General features: G+C 41.6%; 1 protein-coding gene across 3 annotated transcripts in view; it reads left to right on the top strand.

The window, feature by feature from the left end:
- arhgap36 (Rho GTPase activating protein 36) overlaps nucleotides 1-8879 on the top strand; it is a 41705-nt gene extending 32826 nt beyond the window's left edge. For all 3 annotated transcript variants that reach the window (XM_069714786.1, XM_069714787.1, XM_069714789.1), the window contains exons 4-12: nucleotides 2093-2403; nucleotides 3742-3934; nucleotides 4198-4253; nucleotides 4858-5008; nucleotides 5636-5784; nucleotides 6202-6372; nucleotides 6843-6931; nucleotides 7056-7282; nucleotides 7908-8879. In XM_069714786.1, coding sequence (XP_069570887.1) covers nucleotides 2093-2403; nucleotides 3742-3934; nucleotides 4198-4253; nucleotides 4858-5008; nucleotides 5636-5784; nucleotides 6202-6372; nucleotides 6843-6931; nucleotides 7056-7282; nucleotides 7908-8248 — 1688 coding nt within the window. In that variant the 3' untranslated portion in view covers nucleotides 8249-8879. The remainder of the gene's footprint in view (nucleotides 1-2092; nucleotides 2404-3741; nucleotides 3935-4197; nucleotides 4254-4857; nucleotides 5009-5635; nucleotides 5785-6201; nucleotides 6373-6842; nucleotides 6932-7055; nucleotides 7283-7907) is intronic.
- Nucleotides 8880-12300: the final 3421 nt, after the last annotated feature.

Genomic DNA, 12300 nt, shown 5'->3' with positions numbered 1-12300 from the left:
CATAAAATAGAATCATACATTTTCTATCAAGGAGATTTTTCTTAATTGTAGTGCAGCAATCTGTCTTAAATTTTGCACCAAGTTTATCTGATCCGTTTTGATTTAAGCAGTTGTTTTAATAAAACAATATAACATTAAAGACATCTGTACACTGAATTTACATTCCTCTAACAGTTCAATTCCTGTCTTCAGTATGTACAGTCACAGGGAAAATATGTTTAACTCAGGGAAATGATTTGTCTCATCGCACACTGCGTACAAAATGGATTATCAAAGAAGGAACAAATATTTACCTGAATGATCACAAACAAAGATAAATACTAACAACTATGGAAAATAGAAGGAAATGAAAAGCAAAGTGACTTTTGTCAGATTAATTAATGTCTTGGTCTTTCATTGGGTGTATAAACGGTTTAAGCTCCTGCGATTCACAGGACAATTAAAGATAATTTCCTTCTTAGACATGAGCTCAGCTCAAGTCTTTAAACCCACACAGTGCAAGAGGCTTATGGGCGACACAACAAAGAGTTTAATTAGTTACAAAAAATAAGCAAAATCTGCTCAGCAGGGGGATTTTTTTTTTTTTGTCCTCGTTATCGAGGATGCTTCAGAATAACAAATGAAAGCCATCATTTGACTTTCTGGTCTGAAGGACATGTTCCAATTTCATCCCTGTATGAGTTTTGCATTCTGTCAACATGACTGCTTCAGTCTACCTTTTAGTGAGGTGGAGACTGTAAGAAAACTTCTATCAACGGATTCAAATTCATCGTAAAAAGTACAGTAAGCTCCGCCCGTTTTGGTTTGTTGGACAAAAAAAAAGTAAAACATTTTTTGTTATTTCAAAAATACCTTGTTTTCTCTTTCACAAAAACATCCAAACTACATACCAACATAGATTCGGTGTCTTTTTGCCTTCAAATCTTTAAAAAAAAATCTTCAAAACGCTGAAGCTGAACTTTTGATTTGTCACTCTTGTGTGCCGGATCAGGGTTGTGTGAGCAGTCGGAGTATTTGCTGGAGTTTTATCTGAGCTGGTGACCGTGAAACTCCCGCTCCGACAGTGACCTCACCGGCGTTGCGTTTACTTGCGGGCCGTAACGCCGGCGCTGCAGTAAGCCTGTATCAGTCCCAGTGTGATGTCTGGTTTGTGGCTGCGGCTGCTAACCAGGATTACCAGTTTAACCCTCTCCTCTAGCTCTCCGTCCAACTCTTGTCTATTCTTATCCCCCTCGTCTACTTCAACCTCTAATCTCCTGCGAGACGAGCTGCGTCACTACCTGCAAGTAAACAAGTTCGTTTCATTGAATACAAGAAGGGTGGGAAAGGTGAGAGTCTGGCTGTTCTGGAGATGATCAACAACGGTACAAATGGTACGAAAATAAAACAACAACTTGTGGTGGTTCCACTTCATCCATTATCTCTCCGCGGAGAAAAAAAAGCGTCTCGGCCTGAAGATGGAAGTCAGATCGTCTTCCTGTTTGGAGTTCAGATGGTATCAGCAGAGAGGAATGTAAATACCAGGAGAAACACTTCAGGCTGCAGTTCTGACTTTACAACATCAGCGCCTTCAGGCGACCATTAGTTCACCTGCAGTCTTTATAGGGAATCATTCTGATGAGAGTTATTAGCACATTACTTACGAATTATAAAAGCTTTGCTCAGCTTTTAAATATCCACGACGGTTTAGTTCAACTGAGGAGAAGTTGGTGTGAACGTGACAAATTTGCAATATTTAACACTTCAAAAAAATGATTTAAAGTTAATAAAACTGACATTATTCCAATATATTTCTTCTCATTTATTTGAGTTTCTGAATGATTCAAGCACAGAAACACTGATAAGTACTTCATGCTGACTGTATGAGTACAAAACATCACAGTTTTCATAACCCCAAATATGTGAACTTTTCCCAGGATGAATCATTCTTTGAGAGATTTAAAGTCTTTCTACCACATTTAATGAAACTTTGATTAAATATGAATTAATTCGATATGAATCAGTGCAACTCCGGTATCGCCCGTATTACTTGTATTTATCATCGTCTCTGTTCATTGTTGCTAACAGGTAAACAACTTTTCTTGTTCCTCAGAATCGGCTCCGAAGGCGTTCGGCATCCCGCTCTCCCAGGTCATCGCCAACGACCGCGCCTACAAGCTGCGGCAGGACGCCCTGAAGGAGAGCCGGCGCGACTGCCTGGACCTGGAGGCCAGCATCCTGCGCTTCAGGGCCGAGAAACGGGTGTTCTTCAACGGCAACATACCTCTGGTCGGCTCCTCGTCGATCACCGGAGGAGGGCCGGTCTCGCCGTCCGCCAACTCGGTGGCGCCGGCGCCGATTTGTGACTCCCAGAGCAAACCGCTGTCTCCTACGTTTCTGGATAACAGAGGAGGGCAGAGGAGGGTGAGAGAGGGCACACAATTTCATTTGTTTTATGCGTGTTGAGGAAAATTAGAATTCTATTTCAACCCTTAAACTGCAATACCACCGAGGGGCCACTAGGGGGTTGGCTCCAAAAACTCTCCGGCTCCACAGACTCTCGGACAACTTCTCTCATGAATTACAAAGTCAATAAATGTTTAAATTCCGGTGTCATTCACTAAAGTCACTCCTTCTTATTAGTTTTCTGGAGGTCCATCTGAAAATAATCCCTCATTCATTAGAAAATAAAGCTTCAAGAAGACTTGTTTTTGGGGGTGTGTCTGATTGATTGACAGGTTTCTAATAAATTGTTTCAGCTGTAAATAAAAACAGCACAACAATATACATTTAATAAACATGTTGTTTATGTGCTTCCACTGAGATTAGAGACAAAACTGCACGTTGGTGCACTTCACACATCTCCAGAGGGACAAAATGTTCTTTAATTTGGTGTCTTTTTTTTTCTTTCTGTTCTGCACTGCGGTTGGAAATTCCTCAGACACTTGATGTTCCTCCAGAAACTATTTGCAGGCCACAGACAAGTGATTAATATTCGTGTGGCGTTCGTTTTCAGCCGCTCTGATATTTATTGGACGGAAACGTCAACATGAGTGATTCAAGTTGGACTCTCCTGCTGCCATCCATCTGAAAATGGGCTTTTCCATTTGTCTGCTGTCAATCTGTCTTGTTCTTCTCCTCTCAAACCCACACAGTCATCTGCTCTCAACTCTTTACGACCTTCCTCCCTTTTCCTCCTCTTCATTGTCTTCTCTGTGTCTACCTTAATGCGACTTTAGCATCTTAATTTTCCTCCTATCATGAGAAGTTTAATTCGCGGTGCACCGCATGATTCAAACATCTGCCTCAAGCATTGTGTGATTATTTTTACCTTCATTTTCCCGCGAGGCCTGAACGTTATTTTCATACTGAAATTACTATCAGTTTGAAAGTAATGGCTCATAACGACAAACTTTCTGAGGGTTATCGCCGACTGTAGGTTCCTTCAGCTTTATGGACACAAAGGCGTCTTTGAGCACTTTGTTTTGGTTGCTCCGTACCCCACCAACAAACGGCTCACAGTCGAGGTTAGCAACAAGCTGGTGAATATTTTGGAGCATTTAGCAGCTAAAGAGGCAGATATTTTGCTCAGAAGTTGGTAGAGACCAAAAACGGAGATGGAAGAGCGTGAATAAAACGTGACTCCCACCGAGTGCCAATTTCGTTCATCAACAGCTGCTTGTGTAATACGGCAAATGCTGGAATGTGCAGATAAAAAGTGAGTCTCATCAGTCACGTCCGCCCTTCGTCTCCGCCCCGCAGGGCGGTCTGTCGGTGGACTCCATCTCCGACCTCGTCGAGAGTCAGTCCCGCCTGCTGGAGGCGCTGCAGCTCTCCCATCCGGCCGAGCTGGAGCTGAAGAAGTCAGACGGGAGGACCAAGCTCAGCCTCAACCCCATCTACCGACAGGTGCCTCGGGTGCTGGAGAGGTGCTGCAGTCACATCGAGAACCACGGTGAGACTTGGTTTCACCATTTGGAGTCAAATTTAAGCGACACCTATTTGATTTCTTTTCAGACTAAATTCACAACGTCCTCACTGCGTCACGGTATTGATGGTAACCGTGACATTAAAAAAGATTAGATACTGATATAGTGTTGTTTACAACGTACGATAACGTCGTTGTTGTGAGTTTTTCAGTGGAAGGTATCGTGACGGCCGTCGTCCACGCCAACGTACGTTCATGGACGTTAAACGTCTCTTATTTTGTGTCCCCAGGTCTTCAGACTGTCGGCATTTTTCGAGTCGGCAGCTCGAAGAAGAGAGTGCGACAGGTTAGAAAACGTCCTTTACTTTGGCATTTGGAAGTAAATAGACTTGAGCTAAGTAGGTTTTTGTTGTTGGTTTCTGGTTGTATTCAGTTTTTACCAGTTTTGATCATAGTTTTGTCAATTTTAAGTTACATACTGGTGTTAATCAGCTCTGAGACATTTTTTAAATACCAGGTTTGATTAATGCACACTCTCTCCTACAAACAATATTTTATTTGAAGATTTTAGGACTCCTGAGTGCAATTTTTTTCATGTACACTTTCTCTAAAAACATACGAGCTTCATTGCCAGCGGTCCTAAGACCGGTGGAACTGGACGTGAACTGTCCGCTGACTCACTGCCCCGTGTTTCCTGTCACTCTCTGCTGGATGCTGGAATATAAAAATAATCTTTTGAGTGAAAAGCTGATGATGTGCGATATCCTGTTTTTGAGAAATCGTGTCCATCGGGGGGAAAGTGGCCACTGAGTGACCGCAACGGGAGTTAGTGTGCACCTTCATGTTTCTGTCTGGGAATGGATGTGTGGTTCTGTTTTTCCTGTGTATTTCTTCATTTATTGATGTTGTGTGTGTGTGTGTGTGTGTGTGTTTCTCTGCTCTCTCCCCAGCTGCTGGAGGACTTCGACATGGGGGTGGACGTCCAGCTGGACGAGGAACACAGCGTCCATGACGTGGCGGCGCTGCTCAAAGAGTTCCTGAGGGACATGCCGGATCCACTGCTGCCCAGAGAGCTCTACCCCGCCTTCCTGCACTCCAACCGTACGCACACACACACACACACACACACACACACACACACACACACACACACACACACACACACACACACACACACACACACACACACACACACACACACACAGACAGACAGACAGACAGACAGAGAACAGAGAAAAGAACTGTAATTTAAAGCTGCATTCACTGACTGATAAATGTGCTGTAAAACGAAAACCCGGTACTCTCAGAGCTGCAGGTTTGGAAAATAAATCACCTTTTTAATAAGACGATTCAGATTTGAGACTTGTGCACTCGAGAAACACTTCTTTTTTCGTTCTTTTTTTATTATAATAATTTTTAAATAAATAAGATTAGATAAACAGAAAATGATAAATAAAATGAAAATGAAAACATAAATACAAAAAGAGAAATAATTAAAGAAAATAAATAATAGGTAGGTTAAATATTTGTTGTATTATGACTGCAGGGAGATCCGGTCAATCGATAAACAGACAATTGATTAAGCTTTAGTGTATTGTTTATTAGAGCTGTGTAAACTAACTGATGGTTGAAGTTTCCAGCTTGTTGATATAATCTGATGTGACACAGTATCAAACTAACCTCCTCCTCCTCCTCCTGCTCCTCCTGCTCCTCCTCCTCTCCCTGTAGTCCTAAAAGGAGCGGACCAGCTGCAGTACCTGCAGCACCTCCTCTACTTGCTCTCTCCCTGTAACTGCGACACGCTGCTGCGCCTCCTCACCTTGTTGCACACCGTGCAGAGCTACGCTCAGGACAGCATCGGCACCAACGACGAGGAGGTACCGGAACCAGGGCTACAACCTCATTAATTAGGATTTTAGTCATTTTTGAGGAGACAGTTTTGTTGGTTTTACAAAATAAAATGCAAATGTGCCAAGGTCAATTTTTTTCCTTTAAACTGCAAGCGGTTCAAATGCCTTTTTTAATTTATTTATTTTATGATTGCATCTTTCTATAAAGTTCCAGTGGGGAAAAACTGCCTAATTCTTTATTTTATGTTTTGTGAAAAGTCAGAAACATCATGTAGCAGAAATATTCAGTTAAAGCCTTCCGAGATTTATGTTCATTAAACATAATTTAAATGACGCAAGCTTCACGTCACATCTTTTACTTCTTGCACTTGAGCAGGTCATTTCTCATACTTCCTCTCTCCTTCTCTTTCTCCACCTCCTCCTCTTCCTCGCCCCTCCGTCCAGATCACCGGCAACAAGATGACGGCCGCTAACCTGGCGGTGATCTTCGGGCCGAACCTGCTGCAGAGGGAGCGAGGGGGCGACGTGAGTCTTCAAACGATGGGCATCGAGGACAGCACGGCGATCATCAGCGTCACGCTGGTGCTCATCCAGAACTACAGAAGACTCTTCACGGTACGAGACGACCTTCAGCTTCATCACCGGCCCCCAGCTGTAAAACCCGTTTCAGTCATTTGTGGACGTGACCGTGTGGCGAGAAAACATGTTTTCTCACTTTAAGTCGGACCCATGTAGATTTACGTTTGTTAAAACTTCTGCTTCCTCCCTCAGTACAAAGGTGTGAATTTAATTTGAGACTTCAAGAGGTGGTTTCCAAAAGTGCTTTTTTTCTTAATTTGAGTGAAGAGACCTATTTGTAGCTTTAATTTACTGACTGAATGTAGGAATTATTGTGTGCACGGTTTCAGTTTTCACTTTAGTAGCTTTTAAGTAGTTTATTCCAGACTTTCTCTCCCCACGTAAGCCTTAAATTCTTGGTCCAGATTACTATATGTTGGCTTTGGTGCGTCGTCCATCCTGGAAACCGTAAAAAAACCATTTTCTTTCGTGATGTTTGATCTAATGAACGTGATGTGTTGCTGCAGGTTTCTGCAGAGCTGCAGCAGGAGGTCCTGATGAGTCTGATCCAGACCGACCCGGACATCATCGACTATCTGCTGCGCAGGAAACTCGGGTAACTATGGCAACCAGCCTGTCAGTGAAGTCCTATCGGATGTACTGTTTTGATCAGCTGTTCTTTCGAAAGCATCGATAAAATGAATAATTCGGAGTGTTTGTGTGTTTGTGCTTCGTCGCAGCGGCAGCCACCTGACAGTGGAGGGCAGCAGCGAGCCGGGCGGCCGGCGGGACACGGGGGTGTCTCTGGACTCTGTGGGGGCCTCTAGCGGGAGTCTGTCCCCGCTCGAGCCTCCGGCACCGCTTTTCCCCCCCGACGGCAGCAGCGGCGAGGGCAGCCTGACCAGCGAGGTCTTCCTCAACGTGCTCAAACTGAACCAGAACAGGAAGCGGCAGGACGTGCGATACGGTACCTGCTCCGTTGTGTTCTCTTTGGTAGCAAGAAGTTAGTTATGTGTTTGTTGGTGACGTTTTTGAAGGCTGAAAACTATATTTATTTTAGACTTTGTGCCCTTATATGTGACAATTTTAAGCCCAAGAGAAATAAAAATAACCAGAGACACAGAAATACTAATTAATTTAAGAAATTAATTCTGCAACATTACCTCCAAAGAGACGCAAACGGACCGAAAAGATTGTTTCATTTATAGTTTTTGGGGCCCCGGGACCTGAACCGCTCATTCCTAGACTCACATCAGAGGCGGAAAATTAATGGATGGACCTAAAATAAATAAATAACAGTTAAAAGTTATTTGCTAAAATCTGAGAAAGAAAATACATTCAATACAATTTAAATTTTACCACCTTGTAAAACTTTTTTCTTTTTAGGGAATCAAATTTATATCTCTCTGAGACCAAGAGGTTCCCTTTAATCTAAATTAAAGGTCCTTTTTTTGTTGTTTTCTACAATCCCAGTGCGATATAAATACATCTTTCTTTGAATCTTTTCGTGTCTCATTTGAACTAAAAGGATAAAAGACGTAAAAGTGATGGTTTAAAGTATCTAAGAAGTCTGTTTTCTCTGTGTCCTCCAGGTGACGTCCCTCCGGGTAAATCCATCCACCACATGCGTCAGTTCCACTCCCACCACAACCTTCTCAGCCTGGCCCAGCCCTCCTCTTCCTCCTCCTCCAGGCTCCATGCTCAGGACCTCGACGCCCAGGACCGCCGGGGCCCGCTGGGTTCAGCGCTGACCTTCACGCTGGGCGGCGTCGGAGGAGGAGGAGGAGGAGGAAGCCGCTGCAGTCTGAGCGGGTCGACGGACAGCAGCATCTGGGTGAGACAGACGCCGCAGGAGGAGAGCAAACCCTCGCCGGCCGCCAATTTCTGGGACTTCTTCACCGGGAAAGGCTCGAGCTCGGAGACAATGGTATGATGACGGGCGAGAGGACGAGGAGGAGGAGGAGGAGGAGCACGAAAGGGAAAACAGTATGCATTGTTGCTGTCGGGGGTCCGAAAATTTCCTGAACCTGTCAAAGTTACGTTTAAAGAGACATTTACTGGCGTTTTAAAGGAACAAATCAAGTGTATTTCTGAGGAACGTGGAAATATGTTGTTCAACCTCCGAGATCTTTTGTCTCGAGTTTCCTGCTTGAATTCATAGTCATCCTGTCGCAGGTTTTCCCAGCCGGAGGTTGGAGTTTCCCACATATTTGGTGCCTCTTGAACGCAGCATTCAATTGCAGAAAGAAATGACAGCAAAATATCTTTTAAAACACGAAAACCTTGAAGATGAAAAGCACAATCCACTCGGACATGGACAAATGAAAAACTTAAAGAAATCAAAGAGATTACCTGGAAGAAGATGCAGTAATAATTGTATATAATTTGTACATTATGTATTCAGAATTTTACACACACGACGACCTTCGTCTTTACTGCCTAGACCGCGTAACTAACTGTAGCTGCATGGACACCACCGCCTTTTCAATACTGAGAAAATAACAATATGTATCCCAATATATCGTAGTAAATATGTTAAATATATTCTCCTTTTATGAACACCATCAACGCTTCTGTCTTTTGTTATTTTATTTGCTGTTTATTTTCAATTTATTTCCCATTGTCAAGAAAAAAACTACTCAAGAGAATTCAGAGAAAGCTGCACAGGAACTGGACATGCCAGTCTTTTTTCAGACAGTAAGTAAGTGGGACTATGGGTCAGTAATTGACATCCAGGGACTTTCAACATGGAATTTGCATGTTCCTGCGTGAATAATGCCCTGCCCTGGTATCGAACCAAGAACCGTTTGACTGTGAAGCAACAATCCTAACCGCCATAGTATGACTTTTTTTTTCATATTTTGTACAACATGCTATAAGTATGACTTTTGTTCATTTTTATGTAAACCAGTCCGTTGGTGCAGTTGTCAGCGTTGTCGTCTCGCAGTCTAAAGGTCCCAGGTTCGATTCCAGCCTGGGATTTGACATGTGGAATTTGAATGTTCCTGTGTAAATAATAACCTAAAAGTAAAATATGTCGTCCTTAATATGGATGACTAAGTTATGCATGTTGTAATGCATATAGTCTAAAATCTAAAATCAATGTCATGCAATGTAATCATGCATATAGTTGTAAATGTGACAAAGAGTCACACAACAAGCAAGAACATGCAATCCACCACAAACAAAGTCCCAGAGCCCCATCGAACCCAGAACCTCCAGATAGTGAGACGACAACGCTGCCTTACAACTGTATCAATGTGCTGACTTTAGTGCTTGCTTGTCTGACTTATATGACTTTTAAACATATCATTGAAAATAACACCGCGGTGCAGTGGTTAGTGTTGTTGCCTCCCAGTCAGAAGGTCCCAGGTTCGATTCTTGCCGTTGAGAGGGCTTTTCATGTGAGATGTTACTGTCATCCTTCCAGGGCCAGTATCAAACCTGCAACCTTCTGAGTGGGAGTCAACGATGCTAACCAGTGCACCGTTGATCTGTCTCCAGTAAAATGTTTAAAAGTCATATAAGTAGGACGAGCAGGCAATAAGATGTTTTGTAAAACACACAAAATCTTCCTCACCTGGTATCGAACCAAGAACCTTTTGGCTGTGAGGCAACACTGCTAACCACTGCACCATCTCACCACACAGACACTAATGGTTTTTTGCATTTTGTGGGACATATAGTATGACTTATTTTTACACAACACACAAAATCAGTCTGCCTCGGTATCAAACCCAGAACCTTTTGACTGTGAGGCAACGGTGCTAACCACTGCACCATCTTACCACTGCACCATCTTACCACACCTACTTTTTTTTCTTTTTTTATAGATTTTGTAGGACATGCTATAGTTGGACTTTTTTCAGACCTGGGTACCATGGCCAGATTTTTGTACTTCCTCGAGGGCGTTTACTCAGTTTGAAACAACACGGACCAGATCTCCTAATAAATTCAGGAACATGAGCCACAACTAAATTTTAACTATTGTTGATCATCACAGTCATCACTTGCGTCATCCAAAATCAAACAAAAGAGGCCTGACTTCTGTATTTTAAGGAACTCAGATTGTGTTTCTTTCCCTTTGGTTGTAAATACAAAACAACAGCTCATCCCAGTTCACACTGATTTGGTGATTTACTATTTAAAACACTAAAATGGGGCCTAAGGTGGTTAATAAATGTATTTTTTGAAAATAATTTGTCTGTTCTAAACTCAGATTTAATTTTTGTCTTCGAGGTCATGTGTTTTGTTCACATCATACTGTAGTCACTGTAATTACCAGTTTCCCACTTTTAAATACCATTCATGTCAATATCAAAGTGGTAAATACCATTGCTAAATTTATATTTTTCTACATAGCATAGCAGCTGACGTCCAGATTTAATAGCAGTATACTGCCCTCCACAGGCTGAATGCTGTAACTGCAGTTTTTGATTTGAAATACAACGTAGTTGCAAGGACAATTGAAATTCTTTTTGTTTTCATTCTTTGACAAATTAAAATTTTGTTACGTGTAATATAATAACAATATAGTATAAAAGACAGTAACTACAAAATCTGACTCCAAACCACAGCAGACCAGAGACTAAACTTAAAATATCAAGTCTAAGATCCTCAATTTGTCCAAACATAATGAAACAGCACCGTAAGTAGAGCCGTTAAATGCAATTCTAACTAAGTCAAAACTGTTTTTCTTCACTAAAAACACAAAATAAAAGATGAATGAATAAAACATTTTGTGTAAAAGCAGTGCAAGAACTACATTCTTGGGGTTATAGGTCATATCAGGCGCCATGTTGTTTTGGGGCAAAAAAACAACAACAAAGTTTTGTCCTTTTCTAGACCATTGTAAAATCCATGGAGGTGTGCTGAACCGCTGTTGGAGAATGTACCGCCAACCTACAAAGAATTAAATGTCAAACTGCCTTTTGTGTCGTTGCTTATTTGTTGAAGGAGAGGAGGGATGAATTGGACTGAGTCATTGTATTTGTTTTTAAGGGTTTCTCTGAGTAACAGTCAAACTTTTGGCAGAGAAAGAAGCATCTAAAAAACAATGATTTGAGTCAGAGGACGAAAAATCCTCCAACACGCTGCTTTTTCTACTTCAACTGCTCCCGTTTAAATACTGGAGAGGTTTTTTTAGTTTTATTTTTTACTTTCTCTGCTCGACTGAACTGCAGATGCTGAAAGTCACCTACGATCCTGCTTTTAACACAGTCATTCTCACACTTTGATAAAAGCTTTTCTTTTATGACACGTGTTCATTTTATCCACCTTTAAGCAGGAAACTGTCAGGATGGGAAACTCAGTCAGTACGAGTCCAGAATCATCCAGCAGGAAGGTAAATACTACTTTATTAACGTTGCCAACATTGTTGGCCTGTAACCCATGAAAATGAAGCACAATTGAGGCTTTAGAGAGAAGCACTATTTGATGGAGATTCAGTTTGGACATTTTAAGAACTTTTAAAGGCCCAAAAAGGCTTAAAGTGCTTAACAACAAAGGTCAATCTTTACACTCCGGTCGGATTAAAATGTTCTTGCTACTTAAAATAAAAATTATTAAGTGAAACACATTTTATGCTGTAGAATTTTTACAAAATAACAAAGAGTAAATTTAGCTAATTTGTATGTTTTAAAGTACCTAATTTAGCCTAAAGTTTGCTCCGATGATGACTGCTTTATCCTGACAGAAATAATGAAGACGGGCGTGAGCCGACAGACGTGAGTCCAACTTCACCATTGCTTTCCCCTGCAAACACAAACGTCTTTTTATCCTATTTTTAAACACTGCACTGGGATCAAGATTTGGTTTCTACATCTAGATCCCCATAAAAAACACAAAAAATTAACTACATCATTAGATGCTAAAAAAAAAAAAAAATCTAAATGAATTCACTTCTGACAACTACATTTACTTTAACTCATAAAAAAAACAAGAGGATAATAAATAACCTTTCAAATGTAGTCTTTTTGATAAATG

The sequence above is a fragment of the Brachyistius frenatus genome, unplaced genomic scaffold, assembly GCF_029030835.1.
Source record: "Brachyistius frenatus isolate BFR_SWC_R1_liver_20210118 unplaced genomic scaffold, ASM2903083v1 Contig_135, whole genome shotgun sequence".
NCBI classification, from domain to species: domain Eukaryota; kingdom Metazoa; phylum Chordata; class Actinopteri; family Embiotocidae; genus Brachyistius; species Brachyistius frenatus.
The sequence above is the reverse complement of the archived record's forward strand: the minus strand, read 5'-3'. Positions and strand labels throughout refer to the sequence as shown.